The sequence below is a fragment of the Carcharhinus amblyrhynchos genome, chromosome 30, assembly GCF_965287045.1.
Source record: "Carcharhinus amblyrhynchos chromosome 30, sCarAmb.v2.hapA, whole genome shotgun sequence".
Taxonomy (NCBI): Eukaryota; Metazoa; Chordata; class Chondrichthyes; order Carcharhiniformes; family Carcharhinidae; genus Carcharhinus; species Carcharhinus amblyrhynchos.
The window spans coordinates 20,322,509-20,338,635 of NC_137353.1; the positions used below are offsets into that span (position 1 = coordinate 20,322,509).

At 48.7% G+C, this 16,127-nt stretch overlaps 1 protein-coding gene across 1 annotated transcript in view; it reads right to left on the reverse strand.

Annotated features, from left to right (window-relative positions):
• Positions 1–1,430: 1,430 nt before the first annotated feature.
• The window catches only part of tmem240b (transmembrane protein 240b), an 18,727-nt gene continuing 4,030 nt past the window's right edge, over positions 1,431–16,127 (reverse strand). The window contains exon 4 of the mRNA XM_080215043.1: positions 1,431–3,213. Coding sequence (XP_080071169.1) covers positions 3,065–3,213 — 149 coding nt within the window. The 3' untranslated portion in view covers positions 1,431–3,064. The remainder of the gene's footprint in view (positions 3,214–16,127) is intronic.

Genomic DNA, 16,127 nt, shown 5'->3' on the forward strand with positions numbered 1-16,127 from the left:
TTTTGAATAACTAATGGGACATTATCCCTGGAGGTATCTGGTGTACCACTCCCTCACAGATGGTAAAGCACCAATCAACCCTCAGCACCTGGGTCTCATAGATTTCCCACTTTGTAAATTCTGTCATAGCCTTGGGGTGTGCTGCCTTATAGGGAGGACAGGCTGAACTTGGATCCTGGTCACTCGGGTGTAAACCTGGACTGTGTGAAGTCTGTGTAAAGTCTTGACTGCCTCCCAAATCCACATCGAGACAATAATCCTAGGACATTCATGTCAATTAAGGATTTGGGAAGGAGGGGAAATCCCAGCAGAGAACATCCTTCAGTACCTGCCTGAGTGCAACCTCATTCCCTTATAAGTATTCCCCGTTAATCCCAGTTCACTTCTTACACTTCTTCCTGTGTCAGACTGAACAAACAAAACAAGGTGACATATCATTTTAAATATAAAAGAGTTTAAGCATTAAACCTTTAAACTTATCATTAATGGGTTGTGGACATCTCTGGTCAGGCCAGCAAGGGGCAGCAATGGCCTAGTGGTATTATTGCTACACTATTAATCCAGAAACTCAGCTAATGTTCTGGGGACCTGGGTTCGAATCCCACCACAGCAGATGGTGGAATTTGAACTCAATAAAAAAAATCTCTGGAATTATAAATCTACTTTTGACCATGAAACCACTGTTGGAAAAACCCATCTGGTTCACCTACAGGGAAGGAAATCTGCCATCCTTACCTGGTCTGGCCTACATGTGACTCCAGAGCCACAGCAATGTGGTTGACTCTCAACTGGCCTTGGGCAACTAAGGATGGGCAATAAATACTGGCCAGCCAGCGACGCCCAAGTCCCACGAATGAATTAAGGAGAATATTGTCCATCCATAGTTGCTCGTAGGAGAGGGTAATGGAAGAAACGTAGCACAGAGAATTTGAACCCATGTAGAGCATCAATAGATGCTGATTGGGCCAAGGGGCCTAATTCAATGTTGTGAATTCAATTTAATTTGGGAAGTCACACTGGGCTTCTCCCAATTTATAATCTCAGCCCTTGGAAAAAAGAATGGATGAATTTGTTTAGGGAAGACCTGCCCCTACTAAATTCACAATGGCTGCCATTTATTGGGCTATTGTCATGTAGGTCCTGTTCCAAATGGATAACCTTAGAGTTCCAGTTACTGAGATTTAACAAATGCAACTTTGATGACCAGGAATTGTTCCACTAAGAGAGTCGGTATAGGCTCGATGGGCTGAATTGCCTCTTCTCGCTGTAGGCATTCTACGATTCTAATGGGGTCCTGGTTACCAATTCTGGCCGTATTAGGCATTTCCACTCCATTCATTGACTCTTTCAGCACTTCACAAATTTCCTGGGATCCATCCCACAGGACTGGCCAGCAGCACAGAAAATAAATCTAAATCCTTACACAAAGCAACATCGAAATTACTTTTAATTGTTTTTTTTTCTCCGACACATTTTCACATTCACCTGTTCCATATTTTTCTGCATTTCGTGCCTTCAAGCCCACCTCATCCTTACACATTTCACACACAAGTTCCACAAGATAACAAAATCAGCACTAGTGAGAAAGGAGTTAACAATTAACAGGCATTGGAACAGCTCATGTACCCCTCTTTACCTGATCTCTCGCACAGCAGGCAGGATTGTACAGGTACCCGAGAGTTGGAGACACACGCGCAACCAGCTTGTTCTGGACATTCACCGTACTTTCCTATGGTGGAGGGGGGAGAGAGAGGAAGTGGGCAATCGAAGGTTATTAGTTTCGGGACATTGCATATGGGCTGTGTGGAGTGGCTTTCCAGCACAGCCTGCTCGCGTTCTGACTAACCAATTCCACCTACTGCCCTCAAGAGTCCAGCTCTCACTGTTAGGTACAAATTCCAGCCTCACTTAAATCTCCTGGGCACTGGCAGAGACTGGGGCAGGACTGGCGTGTACCAACCTGCCAGCTCAAAAGGGTTAATATTAGAGACGATTCCTGCACAGGGGAAGAGAGGGAGGGAGGGCGGGAAGGAGGGGAGGGAGGGAAGGAGGGGAGGGAAGGGAGATGGGTTTGAAGGGAAGAGGCAATTTAATAGCTCTCACTTTTAACTACACAAAATAATTACAAATTTATTAAAAATGTCCAGTTCCTTGTGTTGTGTTATTAAACTTGAATAAAGGAGGAGCCGTGGGAATTTATATTTTTAATGATGGTGAGCTGTACAGAGTACTGTAGACTCGTAAATCTTTACACTTTTCCTTGGGTAACAACCTGCACATTTCTGACTTGCATCGATTGGGGTGGGGTGGTTCTGTGACCTGATTTTGGCCTCGATCCTCTTGCTCAGTGATGCATGTCCTCTCGTATTACTAGAAACCGCAGCAATTTCAGATCTGAACCTTCCCGCTTTCAAATAAAAAGATTCCTGGGTGTCTGTCTGAGAACTGAAAAAGACATCTGGGTTTGGGGGAGGGGGGGGGGGGGTGGCGGAGGAGGAGGTGGTGGCATTTTAAAAGCCTGAACTGGTAAAAGGATGGAATAAACTCCGGCTCCAGACACACGGAAGCTCCCGCTCTTCGGTGACCCCGGGGCCAACACTTGCCTGGGTCAGTGCAATGATTCAGGCCGCCCGTATATCATCCACAAACTGTGGGCCTGAAAACGTGGCCTTTTGAACGAGGCAGGAGTCCCATCTGGTTCATCGAATTGCACCGATTGTGGGATGGTGCAGGGAGGTCAGCGCGTACAGGCAGGCAAAGAGAGGGTGTCAACAAACAGAAACAAGACAGGATGGTTCGCAAAGAAGTTAAAAACCAGATTACCAGCGATTCATCTCCGAGCATCTCTTGGTCTACGTACTCAGATAAGAAAAGATTACAGAGAAGCAGCCGCTGAGGGCAGTAACCCCAGGGGGTATTTACAGAACGTACAGGTCACTCCGGCTGCCTCAGGGCAGCCACCACCTCGTCGTTGGAGCAGTGTTTGTTTTTGATCCGGTTTGAAAAGGGTTCGGAGTTTCCACAGGCTCCCAGTTGTGAGTCCCAGCCTACTGGCGGTCGAAGGTTACAGGTGTCGTGGGCTCGGGTGCCCGTTGTGATACAGTTTCTGTTTGATATGCACCATATTCCCTGCTGAGTCCTCGTACTGCCGGTGGGAGCGCCTCCTGAAATCCTTCAGATTACATAACCTCGGGATCCAGGACCAGGAGTTATCTGGAAAAGGGGATGAAGCAGCAGCTTAGAGAGAAGTGTCTATGAGTCTGTGTGTATTCCTTAACACAACTAAACCCACCCTCGCACACAGTACCACGGCCTTATCCAGATTCACTGCACCCAGTGCCTGAGTTACTGACTCAATCCAGATTCACTGCACCCAGTGTCTGAGTTACTGACTCAATCCAGATTCACTGCACCCAGTGTCTGAGTTACTGACTCAATCCAGATTCACTGCACCCAGTGTCTGAGTTACTGACTCGATCCAGATTCACTGCACCCAGTGTCTGAGTTACTGACTCGATCCAGATTCACTGCACCCAGTGTCTGAGTTACTGACTCAATCCGGATTCACTGCACCCAGTGTCTGAGTTACTGACTCAATCCGGATTCACTGCACCCAGTGTCTGAGTTACTGACTCAATCCGGATTCACTGCACCCAGTGTCTGAGTTACTGACTCAATCCGGATTCACTGCACCCAGTGTCTGAGTTACTGACTCAATCCGGAGTCACTGCACCCAGTGTCTGAGTTACTGACTCAATCCAGATTCACTGCACCCAGTGTCTGAGTTACTGACTCAATCCAGATTCACTGCACCCAGTGTCTGAGTTACTGACTCAATCCAGATTCACTGCACCCAGTGTCTGAGTTACTGACTCAATCCAGATTCACTGCACCCAGTGCCTGAGTTACTGACTCAATCCGGATTCACTGCACCCAGTGTCTGAGTTACTGACTCAATCCGGATTCACTGCACCCAGTGTCTGAGTTACTGACTCAATCCGGATTCACTGCACCCAGTGTCTGAGTTACTGACTCAATCCGGAGTCACTGCACCCAGTGTCTGAGTTACTGACTCAATCCAGATTCACTGCACCCAGTGTCTGAGTTACTGACTCAATCCAGATTCACTGCACCCAGTGTCTGAGTTACTGACTCAATCCGGATTCACTGCACCCAGTGTCTGAGTTACTGACTCGATCTGGATTCACTGCACCCAGTGTCTGAGTTACTGACTCAATCCGGATTCACTGCACCCAGTGTCTGAGTTACTGACTCAATCCGGATTCACTGCACCCAGTGTCTGAGTTACTGACTCAATCCGGATTCACTGCACCCAGTGTCTGAGTTACTGACTCGATCCGGAGTCACTGCACCCAGTGTCTGAGTTACTGACTCAATCCGGATTCACTGCACCCAGTGTCTGAGTTACTGACTCAATCCGGAGTCACTGCACCCAGTGTCTGAGTTACTGACTCAATCCGGATTCACTGCACCCAGTGTCTGAGTTACTGACTCAATCCGGAGTCACTGCACCCAGTGTCCGAGTGACTGACTCGATCCGGATTCACTGCACCCAGTGTCTGAGTTACTGACTCAATCCGGATTCACTGCACCCAGTGTCTGAGTTACTGACTCAATCCGGATTCACTGCACCCAGTGTCTGAGTTACTGACTCAATCCGGAGTCACTGCACCCAGTGTCCGAGTGACTGACTCGATCCGGATTCACTGCACCCAGTGCCTGAGTTACTGACTCGATCCGGATTCACTGCACCCAGTGTCTGAGTTACTGACTCAATCCGGATTCACTGCACCCAGTGTCTGAGTTACTGACTCAATCCGGAGTCACTGCACCCAGTGTCCGAGTGACTGACTCGATCCGGATTCACTGCACCCAGTGCCTGAGTTACTGACTCAATCCGGATTCACTGCACCCAGTGTCTGAGTTACTGACTCAATCCAGATTCACTGCACCCAGTGTCTGAGTTACTGACTCAATCCAGATTCACTGCACCCAGTGTCTGAGTTACTGACTCAATCCGGATTCACTGCACCCAGTGCCTGAGTTACTGACTCAATCCGGATTCACTGCACCCAGTGTCTGAGTTACTGACTCAATCCGGAGTCACTGCACCCAGTGTCTGAGTTACTGACTCAATCCGGATTCACTGCACCCAGTGTCTGAGTTACTGACTCAATCCGGATTCACTGCACCCAGTGTCTGAGTTACTGACTCAATCCAGATTCACTGCACCCAGTGTCTGAGTTACTGACTCAATCCGGAGTCACTGCACCCAGTGTTTGAGTTACTGACTCAATCCAGATTCACTACACCCAGTGTCTGAGTTACTGACTCGATCCGGAGTCACTGCACCCAGTGTCTGAGTTACTGACTCAATCCGGATTCACTGCACCCAGTGTCTGAGTTACTGACTCAATCCAGATTCACTACACCCAGTGTCTGAGTTACTGACTCAATCCAGATTCACTACACCCAGTGTCTGAGTTACTGACTCGATCCGGAGTCACTGCACCCAGTGTCTGAGTTACTGACTTAATCCGGATTCACTGCACCCAGTGTCTGAGTTACTGACTCAATCCGGATTCACTGCACCCAGGGCCTGAGTTACTGACTCAATCCGGATTCACTGCACCCAGTGTCTGAGTTACTGACTTAATCCGGATTCACTGCACCCAGTGTCTGAGTTACTGACTCAATCCAGATTCACTACACCCAGTGTCTGAGTTACTGACTCGATCCGGAGTCACTGCACCCAGTGTCTGAGTTACTGACTCAATCCGGATTCACTGCACCCAGTGTCTGAGTTACTGACTCAATCCGGATTCACTGCACCCAGTGTCTGAGTTACTGACTCGATCCGGATTCACTGCACCCAGTGTCTGAGTTACTGACTCAATCCGGATTCACTGCACCCAGTGTCTGAGTTACTGACTCAATCCGGATTCACTGCACCCAGTGTCTGAGTTACTGACTCAATCCGGATTCACTGCACCCAGTGCCTGAGTAACTGACTCAATCCGGATTCACTGCACCCAGTGTCCGAGTGACTGACTCAATCCGGATTCACTGCACCCAGTGTCTGAGTTACTGACTCAATCCGGATTCACTGCACCCAGTGCCTGAGTTACTGACTCAATCCGGATTCACTGCACCCAGTGCCTGAGTTACTGACTCAATCCGGATTCACTGCACCCAGTGTCTGAGTTACTGACTCAATCCGGATTCACTGCACCCAGTGCCTGAGTAACTGACTCAATCCGGATTCACTGCACCCAGTGTCCGAGTGACTGACTCAATCCGGATTCACTGCACCCAGTGTCTGAGTTACTGACTCAATCCAGATTCACTGCACCCAGTGTCTGAGTTACTGACTCAATCCGGAGTCACTGCACCCAGTGTCTGAGTTACTGACTCAATCCGGATTCACTGCACCCAGTGTCTGAGTTACTGACTCGATCCAGATTCACTGCACCCAGTGTCTGAGTTACTGACTCGATCCGGATTCACCGCACCCAGTGCCTGAGTTACTGACTCAATCCGGATTCACTGCACCCAGTGTCTGAGTTACTGACTCAATCTGGATTCACTGCACCCAGTGTCTGAGTTACTGACTCAATCCGGATTCACTGCACCCAGTGCCTGAGTTACTGACTCAATCCGGATTCACTGCACCCAGTGTCTGAGTTACTGACTCAATCTGGATTCACTGCACCCAGTGTCTGAGTTACTGACTCAATCCGGAGTCACTGCACCCAGTGTCTGAGTTACTGACTCAATCCAGATTCACTGCACCCAGTGTCAGAGTTACTGACTCAATCCGGATTCACTGCACCCAGTGTCTGAGTTACTGACTCAATCCGGATTCACTGCACCCAGTGTCCGAGTGACTGACTCAATCCGGATTCACTGCACCCAGTGTCTGAGTTAGACTCAATCCGGATTCACTGCACCCAGTGTCTGAGTTACTGACTCAATCCGGAGTCACTGCACCCAGTGTCTGAGTTACTGACTCAATCCGGATTCACTGCACCCAGTGTCTGAGTTACTGACTCAATCCGGATTCACTGCACCCAGTGTCTGAGTTACTGACTCAATCCGGATTCACTGCACCCAGTGTCTGAGTTACTGACTCAATCCGGATTCACTGCACCCAGTGTCTGAGTTACTGACTCAATCCGGAGTCACTGCACCCAGTGTCTGAGTTACTGACTCAATCCGGATTCACTGCACCCAGTGCCTGAGTTACTGACTCAATCCAGATTCACTGCACCCAGTGTCTGAGTTACTGACTCAATCCGGATTCACTGCACCCAGTGTCTGAGTTACACTCAATCCGGATTCACTGCACCCAGTGTCTGAGTTACTGACTCAATCCGGATTCACTGCACCCAGTGTCTGAGTTACTGACTCAATCCGGATTCACTGCACCCAGTGTCTGAGTTACTGACTCAATCCGGATTCACTGCACCCAGTGTCTGAGTTACTGACTCGATCCGGATTCACTGCACCCAGTGTCTGAGTTACTGACTCAATCCGGATTCACTGCACCCAGTGTCTGAGTTACTGACTCAATCCAGATTCACTGCACCCAGTGTCTGAGTTACTGACTCAATCTGGATTCACTGCACCCAGTGTCTGAGTTACTGACTCGATCCGGATTCACTGCACCCAGTGTCTGAGTTACTGACTCAATCCGGAGTCACTGCACCCAGTGTCTGAGTTACTGACTCAATCCGGATTCACTGCACCCAGTGTCTGAGTTACTGACTCAATCCGGATTCACTGCACCCAGTGTCTGAGTTACTGACTCAATCCGGATTCACTGCACCCAGTGTCTGAGTTACTGACTCAATCCGGAGTCACTGCACCCAGTGTCTGAGTTACTGACTCAATCCGGATTCACTGCACCCAGTGTCTGAGTTACTGACTCAATCCGGATTCACTGCACCCAGAGTCTGAGTTACTGACTCAATCCGGATTCACTGCACCCAGTGTCTGAGTTACTGACTCAATCCGGATTCACTGCACCCAGTGTCCGAGTGACTGACTCGATCCGGATTCACTGCACCCAGTGTCCGAGTTACTGACTCAATCCGGAGTCACTGCACCCAGTGTCTGAGTTACTGACTCGATCCGGATTCACTGCACCCAGTGTCTGAGTTACTGACTCAATCCGGAGTCACTGCACCCAGTGTCCGAGTTACTGACTCAATCCGGAGTCACTGCACCCAGTGTCTGAGTTACTGACTCGATCCAGATTCACTGCACCCAGTGTCTGAGTTACTGACTCAATCCGGATTCACTACACCCAGTGTCTGAGTTACTGACTCGATCCGGATTCACTACACCCAGTGTCTGAGTTACTGACTCGATCCGGATTCACTGCACCCAGTGTCTGAGTTACTGGCTCGATCCAGATTCACTGCACCCAGTGCCTGAGTTACTGACTCAATCCGGAGTCACTGCACCCAGTGTCTGAGTTACTGACTCAATCCGGATTCACTGCACCCAGTGTCTGAGTTACTGACTCAATCCGGATTCACTGCACCCAGAGTCTGAGTTACTGACTCAATCCAGATTCACTGCACCCAGTGTCTGAGTTACTGACTCGATCCGGATTCACTGCACCCAGTGTCTGAGTTACTGACTCAATCCGGAGTCACTGCACCCAGTGTCTGAGTTACTGACTCAATCCGGATTCACTGCACCCAGTGTCTGAGTTACTGACTCAATCCGGATTCACTGCACCCAGTGTCTGAGTTACTGACTCAATCCGGATTCACTGCACCCAGTGTCTGAGTTACTGAGGCAGTGACCACAATATGATAGAATTTACCCTGCAGTTTGAGGGGAAGAAGCTGGAGTCAGATGAAACAGTATTACAATGGAATAACTACAAAGACAAAAGGGAGGAGCTGGCCAGAGTTGGACCCTTAGAGGATGAGAAAGGGGAGCTAGTGGTAGGGGATGGGGAAATGGCTGAGGTCTTGAATAACTTTTTTGTTTCGGTCTTCACGGAGGAGGACGTGAATAATTTGCCGAGTGTTAGAGATGGAAAGATGGTAGGACTGGAGGGTCTCAATGACATTATTGTTACTAGAGAGGCGGTGCTCAACAGACTGGAGGGACTGATTGTGGACAAGTCCCCAGGACCGGATGGAATGCATCCGAGGGTTCTGAAAGAAATGGCGGAGGTTATAGTGGATGCCTTGGTGGTTATTTTCCAAACCTCGCTGGATTCCGGAGAAGTGCCGGAAGATTGGAAAACGGCTAATGTTACGCCGTTGTTTAAGAAGGGTGGCAGGCAAAAGGCAGGGAATTATAGGCCGGTTAGTTTAACGTCTGTTGTAGGTAAAATGTTAGAATCCGTCATCAAGGAGGAAATAGCGAGGCATCTTGAGAGGAATTGCTTGATAGACCAGACGCAGCACGGTTTCGTTAAGGGGGAGTCGTGTCTGACAAATTTACTGGAGTTCTATGAGGATGTGTCTAGGGCGGTGGATGTGGTGTTTCTTGATTTTCAGAAGGCGTTTGACAAGGTACCTCACAAGAGGTTATTGCAGAAGGTTAGGGGGCATGGAGTTGGGGGTAGGGTGTTAGCGTGGATAGGGGATTGGTTGTCAAATAGGAGGCAGAGAGTGGGGGTCAATGGGTGCTATTCGGATTGGCGGTTGGTGACTAGTGGAGTGCCCCAGGGGTCGGTGCTGGGGCCTCAGCTTTTTACCATTTATATAGATGATCTGGAGGAGGGAACCAGGAAACAGGCTGAGGGGGGGGTGGTGGGAAACAGGCTGAGGGGGGGGGGGTGGAGAAACAGGCTGAGGGGGGGACGCAGCATCCATGGCTGACGAAGGAAGTTAAGGACAGCATCAAAGCAAAAGAAAGAGCATACAAAGTGGCAAAGATTAATGGGAAGCCAGAGGATTGGGAAGTCTTTAAAAGCGAGCAGAGCACAACTGAAAATGTAATGGTGGGGAAGATGAAATATGAGTGTGAGCTAGCTAGTAATATAAAAGAAGATAGGAAGAGTTTTTTTCAATATATAAAAGGTAAGAGGCAGGCAAAAATAGCCACTGGACCACTGGAAAATGAGGCTGGAGAACTAATAATAGGAAACAAAGCAATGGCAGAGGAACTGAATAGTTACTTTGCATCAGTCTTCAGAGTGGAGGATACCAGTGGGTGCCAGAGCTCCAGGAGAATCAGGGGGTACAGGTGAGTGTGATGGCCATCGCTAAGAAGGTGATTCTGGGGAAGCTGAAAGGTCTGGAGGTGGATAAATTGCCTGGACCGGATGGACTACATCCCAGGATTTTAAGCGATAGCTGAGGAAATTATGGGGGCATTGGTGGTGATCTTTCAGGAATCACTGGAGGCAGGGAGGGTCCCAGAGGACTGGAAAGTAGCTCATGTAATACCGCTGTTTAAGAAGAGAGGGAGGCAGCAGAAGGGAAATTATCAGCCTGTTAGCCTGACTTCAGTCATTGGCAAGATTTTAAAGTCCATTATTAAAGATGAGATCGCAGAGTATTTGGGAGTGCATGATAAAGTAGGACTGAGTCAGCACAGCTTTGTCAAAGGGAGGTCATGCCTGACAAATCTATTAGAGTTCTTTGAGGGGATAACAAGGAAGTTAGATAAAGGAGAACCAGTGGATGTGATTTATTTAGATTTCCATAAAGCCTCTGACAAGGTGTCACATACGAGACTGTTAAATAGTTTAAGTGCTCATGGTGTTAAGGGTAAGATCCTGGTATGGACAGAGGATTGGCTGACTGGCAGAAGGCAGAGAGTGGGGATAAAGGGGTCTTTTTCAGGATGGCAGCCAGTGACTAGTGATGTGCCTCAGGGGTCAGTGCTGGGACCACAACTTTTCACAGTACACATTAATGATTTGGGGAAAGGAACTGAAGGCACTGTTGCTAAGTTTGCAGGTGATACAAAGCTATGTAGAGGGACAGGTAGTACTGAGGAAGCAAGGGGGCTGCAGAAGGAATTGGACAGGTTAGGAGAGTGGGCAAAGAAGTGGCAGATGGAATATAATGCGGAAAAGTGTGTGGTTACGCACTTTGGAAGGAGGAATAGAGGCATAGACTATTCACTAAAGGGGAAAATGCTTAGGAAATCAGAAACACAAAGGGACTTGGGAGTCATTCATGAAGATTCTCTCAAGGTTAACATACGGGTTCAGTCAGCAGTTAGGAAGGCAACTGTAATTGTCGAGAGAGCCAGAATACAAGGATATGGCTGTACTTCTGAGGCTGAAAAGGCTCAGATCAGATTACATTTGGAGTATTGTAAACAGTTTTAGACTCCAGTGCCTGAATTACTGACTCAATCCGGATTCACTGCACCCAGTATCCGAGTTACTGGCTCAATCCGGATTCACTGCACCCAGTGCCTGAGTTACTGACTCAATCCGGATTCACTGCACCCAGTGTCTGAGTTACTGACTCAATCCGGATTCACTGCACCCAGTGCCTGAGTTACTGACTCGATCCGGATTCACTGCACCCAGTGCCTGAGTTACTGACTCGATCCGGATTCACTGCACCCAGTGCCTGAGTTACTGACTCAATCCGGATTCACTGCACCCAGTGTCTGAGTTACTGACTCAATCCGGAGTCACTGCACCCAGTGTCTGAGTTACTGACTCAATCCGGATTCACTGCACCCAGTGTCTGAGTTACTGACTCGATCCGGATTCACTGCACCCAGTGTCTGAGTTACTGACTCAATCCGGATTCACTGCACCCAGTGTCTGAGTTACTGACTCAACCCAGATTCACTGCACCCAGGGCCTGAGTTACTGACTCAATCCGGATTCACTGCACCCAGTGTCTGAGTTACTGACTCGATCCGGATTCACTGCACCCAGTGTCCGAGTGACTGACTCGATCCGGATTCACTGCACCCAGTGTCCGAGTGACTGACTCGATCCGGATTCACTGCACCCAGTGTCCGAGTGACTGACTCAATCCGGATTCACTGCACCCAGTGTCCGAGTTACTGACTCAACCCAGATTCACTGCACTCAGTGTCTGAGTTAGACTCAATCCGGATTCACTGCACCCAGTGTCTGAGTTACTGACGCAACCCAGATTCACTGCACCCAGTGTCTGAGTTACTGACTCAATCCGGATTCACTGCACCCAGTGTCTGAGTTACTGACTCGATCCGGATTCACTGCACCCAGTGTCTGAGTTACTGACTCGATCCGGATTCACTGCACCCAGTGTCTGAGTTACTGACTCAATCCGGATTCACTGCACCCAGTGCCTGAGTTACTGACTCAATCCGGAGTCACTGCACCCAGTGTCTGAGTTACTGACTCAATCCGGATTCACTGCACCCAGTGTCTGAGTTACTGACTCAATCCGGATTCACTGCACCCAGAGTCTGAGTTACTGACTCAATCCGGATTCACTGCACCCAGTGTCTGAGTTACTGACTCAATCCGGAGTCACTGCACCCAGTGTCTGAGTTACTGACTCAATCCGGATTCACTGCACCCAGTGTCTGAGTTACTGACTCAATCCGGATTCACTGCACCCAGTGTCTGAGTTACTGACTCAATCCGGATTCACTGCACCCAGTGTCTGAGTTACTGAGGCAGTGACCACAATATGATAGAATTTACCCTGCAGTTTGAGGGGAAGAAGCTGGAGTCAGATGAAACAGTATTACAATGGAATAACTACAAAGACAAAAGGGAGGAGCTGGCCAGAGTTGGACCCTTAGAGGATGAGAAAGGGGAGCTAGTGGTAGGGGATGGGGAAATGGCTGAGGTCTTGAATAACTTTTTTGTTTCGGTCTTCACGGAGGAGGACGTGAATAATTTGCCGAGTGTTAGAGATGGAAAGGTGGTAGGACTGGAGGGTCTCAATGACATTATTGTTACTAGAGAGGCGGTGCTCAACAGACTGGAGGGACTGATTGTGGACAAGTCCCCAGGACCGGATGGAATGCATCCGAGGGTTCTGAAAGAAATGGCGGAGGTTATAGTGGATGCCTTGGTGGTTATTTTCCAAACCTCGCTGGATTCCGGAGAAGTGCCGGAAGATTGGAAAACGGCTAATGTTACGCCGTTGTTTAAGAAGGGTGGCAGGCAAAAGGCAGGGAATTATAGGCCGGTTAGTTTAACGTCTGTTGTAGGTAAAATGTTAGAATCCGTCATCAAGGAGGAAATAGCGAGGCATCTTGAGAGGAATTGCTTGATAGAGCAGACGCAGCACGGTTTCGTTAAGGGGGAGTCGTGTCTGACAAATTTACTGGAGTTCTATGAGGATGTGTCTAGGGCGGTGGATGTGGTGTTTCTTGATTTTCAGAAGGCGTTTGACAAGGTGCCTCACAAGAGGTTATTGCAGAAGGTTAGGGGGCATGGAGTTGGGGGTAGGGTGTTAGCGTGGATAGGGGATTGGTTGTCAAATAGGAGGCAGAGAGTGGGGGTCAATGGGTGCTATTCGGATTGGTGGTTGGTGACTAGTGGAGTGCCCCAGGGGTCGGTGCTGGGGCCTCAGCTATTTACCATTTATATAGATGATCTGGAGGAGGGAACCAGGAAACAGGCTGAGGGGGGGGTGGTGGGAAACAGGCTGAGGGGGGGGTGGTGGGAAACAGGCTGAGGGGGGGACGCAGCATCCATGGCTGACGAAGGAAGTTAAGGACAGCATCAAAGCAAAAGAAAGAGCATACAAAGTGGCAAAGATTAATGGGAAGCCAGAGGATTGGGAAGTCTTTAAAAGCGAGCAGAGCACAACTAAAAATGTAATGGTGGGGAAGATGAAATATGAGTGTGAGCTAGCTAGTAATATAAAAGAAGATAGGAAGAGTTTTTTTCAATATATAAAAGGTAAGAGGCAGGCAAAAATAGCCACTGGACCACTGGAAAATGAGGCTGGAGAACTAATAATAGGAAACAAAGCAATGGCAGAGGAACTGAATAGTTACTTTGCATCAGTCTTCAGAGTGGAGGATACCAGTGGGTGCCAGAGCTCCAGGGGAATCAGGGGGTACAGGTGAGTGTGATGGCCATCGCTAAGAAGGTGATTCTGGGGAAGCTGAAAGGTCTGGAGGTGGATAAATTGCCTGGACCAGATGGACTACATCCCAGGATTTTAAGCGATAGCTGAGGAAATTATGGGGGCATTGGTGGTGATCTTTCAGGAATCACTGGAGGCAGGGAGGGTCCCAGAGGACTGGAAAGTAGCTCATGTAATACCGCTGTTTAAGAAGAGAGGGAGGCAGCAGAAGGGAAATTATCAGCCTGTTAGCCTGACTTCAGTCATTGGCAAGATTTTAAAGTCCATTATTAAAGATGAGATCGCAGAGTATTTGGGAGTGCATGATAAAGTAGGACTGAGTCAGCACAGCTTTGTCAAAGGGAGGTCATGCCTGACAAATCTATTAGAGTTCTTTGAGGGGATAACAAGGAAGTTAGATAAAGGAGAACCAGTGGATGTGATTTATTTAGATTTCCATAAAGCCTCTGACAAGGTGTCACATACGAGACTGTTAAATAGTTTAAGTGCTCATGGTGTTAAGGGTAAGATCCTGGTATGGACAGAGGATTGGCTGACTGGCAGAAGGCAGAGAGTGGGGATAAAGGGGTCTTTTTCAGGATGGCAGCCAGTGACTAGTGATGTGCCTCAGGGGTCAGTGCTGGGACCACAACTTTTCACAGTACACATTAATGATTTGGGGAAAGGAACTGAAGGCACTGTTGCTAAGTTTGCAGGTGATACAAAGCTATGTAGAGGGACAGGTAGTACTGAGGAAGCAAGGGGGCTGCAGAAGGAATTGGACAGGTTAGGAGAGTGGGCAAAGAAGTGGCAGATGGAATATAATGCGGAAAAGTGTGTGGTTACGCACTTTGGAAGGAGGAATAGAGGCATAGACTATTCACTAAAGGGGAAAATGCTTAGGAAATCAGAAACACAAAGGGACTTGGGAGTCATTCATGAAGATTCTCTCAAGGTTAACATACGGGTTCAGTCAGCAGTTAGGAAGGCAACTGTAATTGTCGAGAGAGCCAGAATACAAGGATATGGCTGTACTTCTGAGGCTGAAAAGGCTCAGATCAGATTACATTTGGAGTATTGTAAACAGTTTTAGACTCCAGTGCCTGAATTACTGACTCAATCCGGATTCACTGCACCCAGTATCCGAGTTACTGGCTCAATCCGGATTCACTGCACCCAGTGCCTGAATTACTGACTCAATCCGGATTCACTACACCCAGTGCCCGAGTTACTGACTCAATCCGGATTCACTGCACCCATTGCCTGAGTTACTGACTCGATCCAGACTCACTGTGACCTAGTGTCTGAGTTACTGACTCAATCTGGATTCACTGCACCCAGTGTCTGAGTTACTGACTCAATCCGGATTCACTGCACCCATTGCCTGAGTTACTGACTCGATCCAGACTCACTGTGACCTAGTGTCTGAGTTACTGACTCAATCCGGATTCACTGCACCCAGTGCCTGAATTACTGACTCAATCCGGATTCACTACACCCAGTGCCCGAGTTACTGACTCAATCCGGATTCACTGCACCCATTGCCTGAGTTACTGACTCGATCCAGACTCACTGTGACCTAGTGTCTGAGTTACTGACTCAATCTGGATTCACTGCACCCAGTGTCTGAGTTACTGACTCAATCCGGATTCACTGCACCCAGTGTCTGAGTTACTGACTCAATGCGGACTCACTGCACCCAGTGTCTGAGTTACTGACTCAATCCGGATTCACTGCACCCAGTGTCTGAGTTACTGACTCAATGCGGAGTCACTGCACCCAGTGTCTGAGTTACTGACTCAATCCAGATTCACTACACCCAGTGCCCGAGTTACTGACTCAATCCGGATTCACTGCACCCATTGCCTGAATTACTGACTCAATCCGGATTCACTGCACCCAGTGCCTGAGTTACTGACTCGATCCAGACTCACTGTGACCTAGTGTCTGAGTTACTGACTCAATCTGGATTCACTGCACCCAGTGTCTGAGTTACTGACTCAATCCGGATTCACTGCACCCATTACCTGAGTTACTGACTCAATCCGGATTCACTGCACCCAGTGCCTGAGTTACTGACTCGAT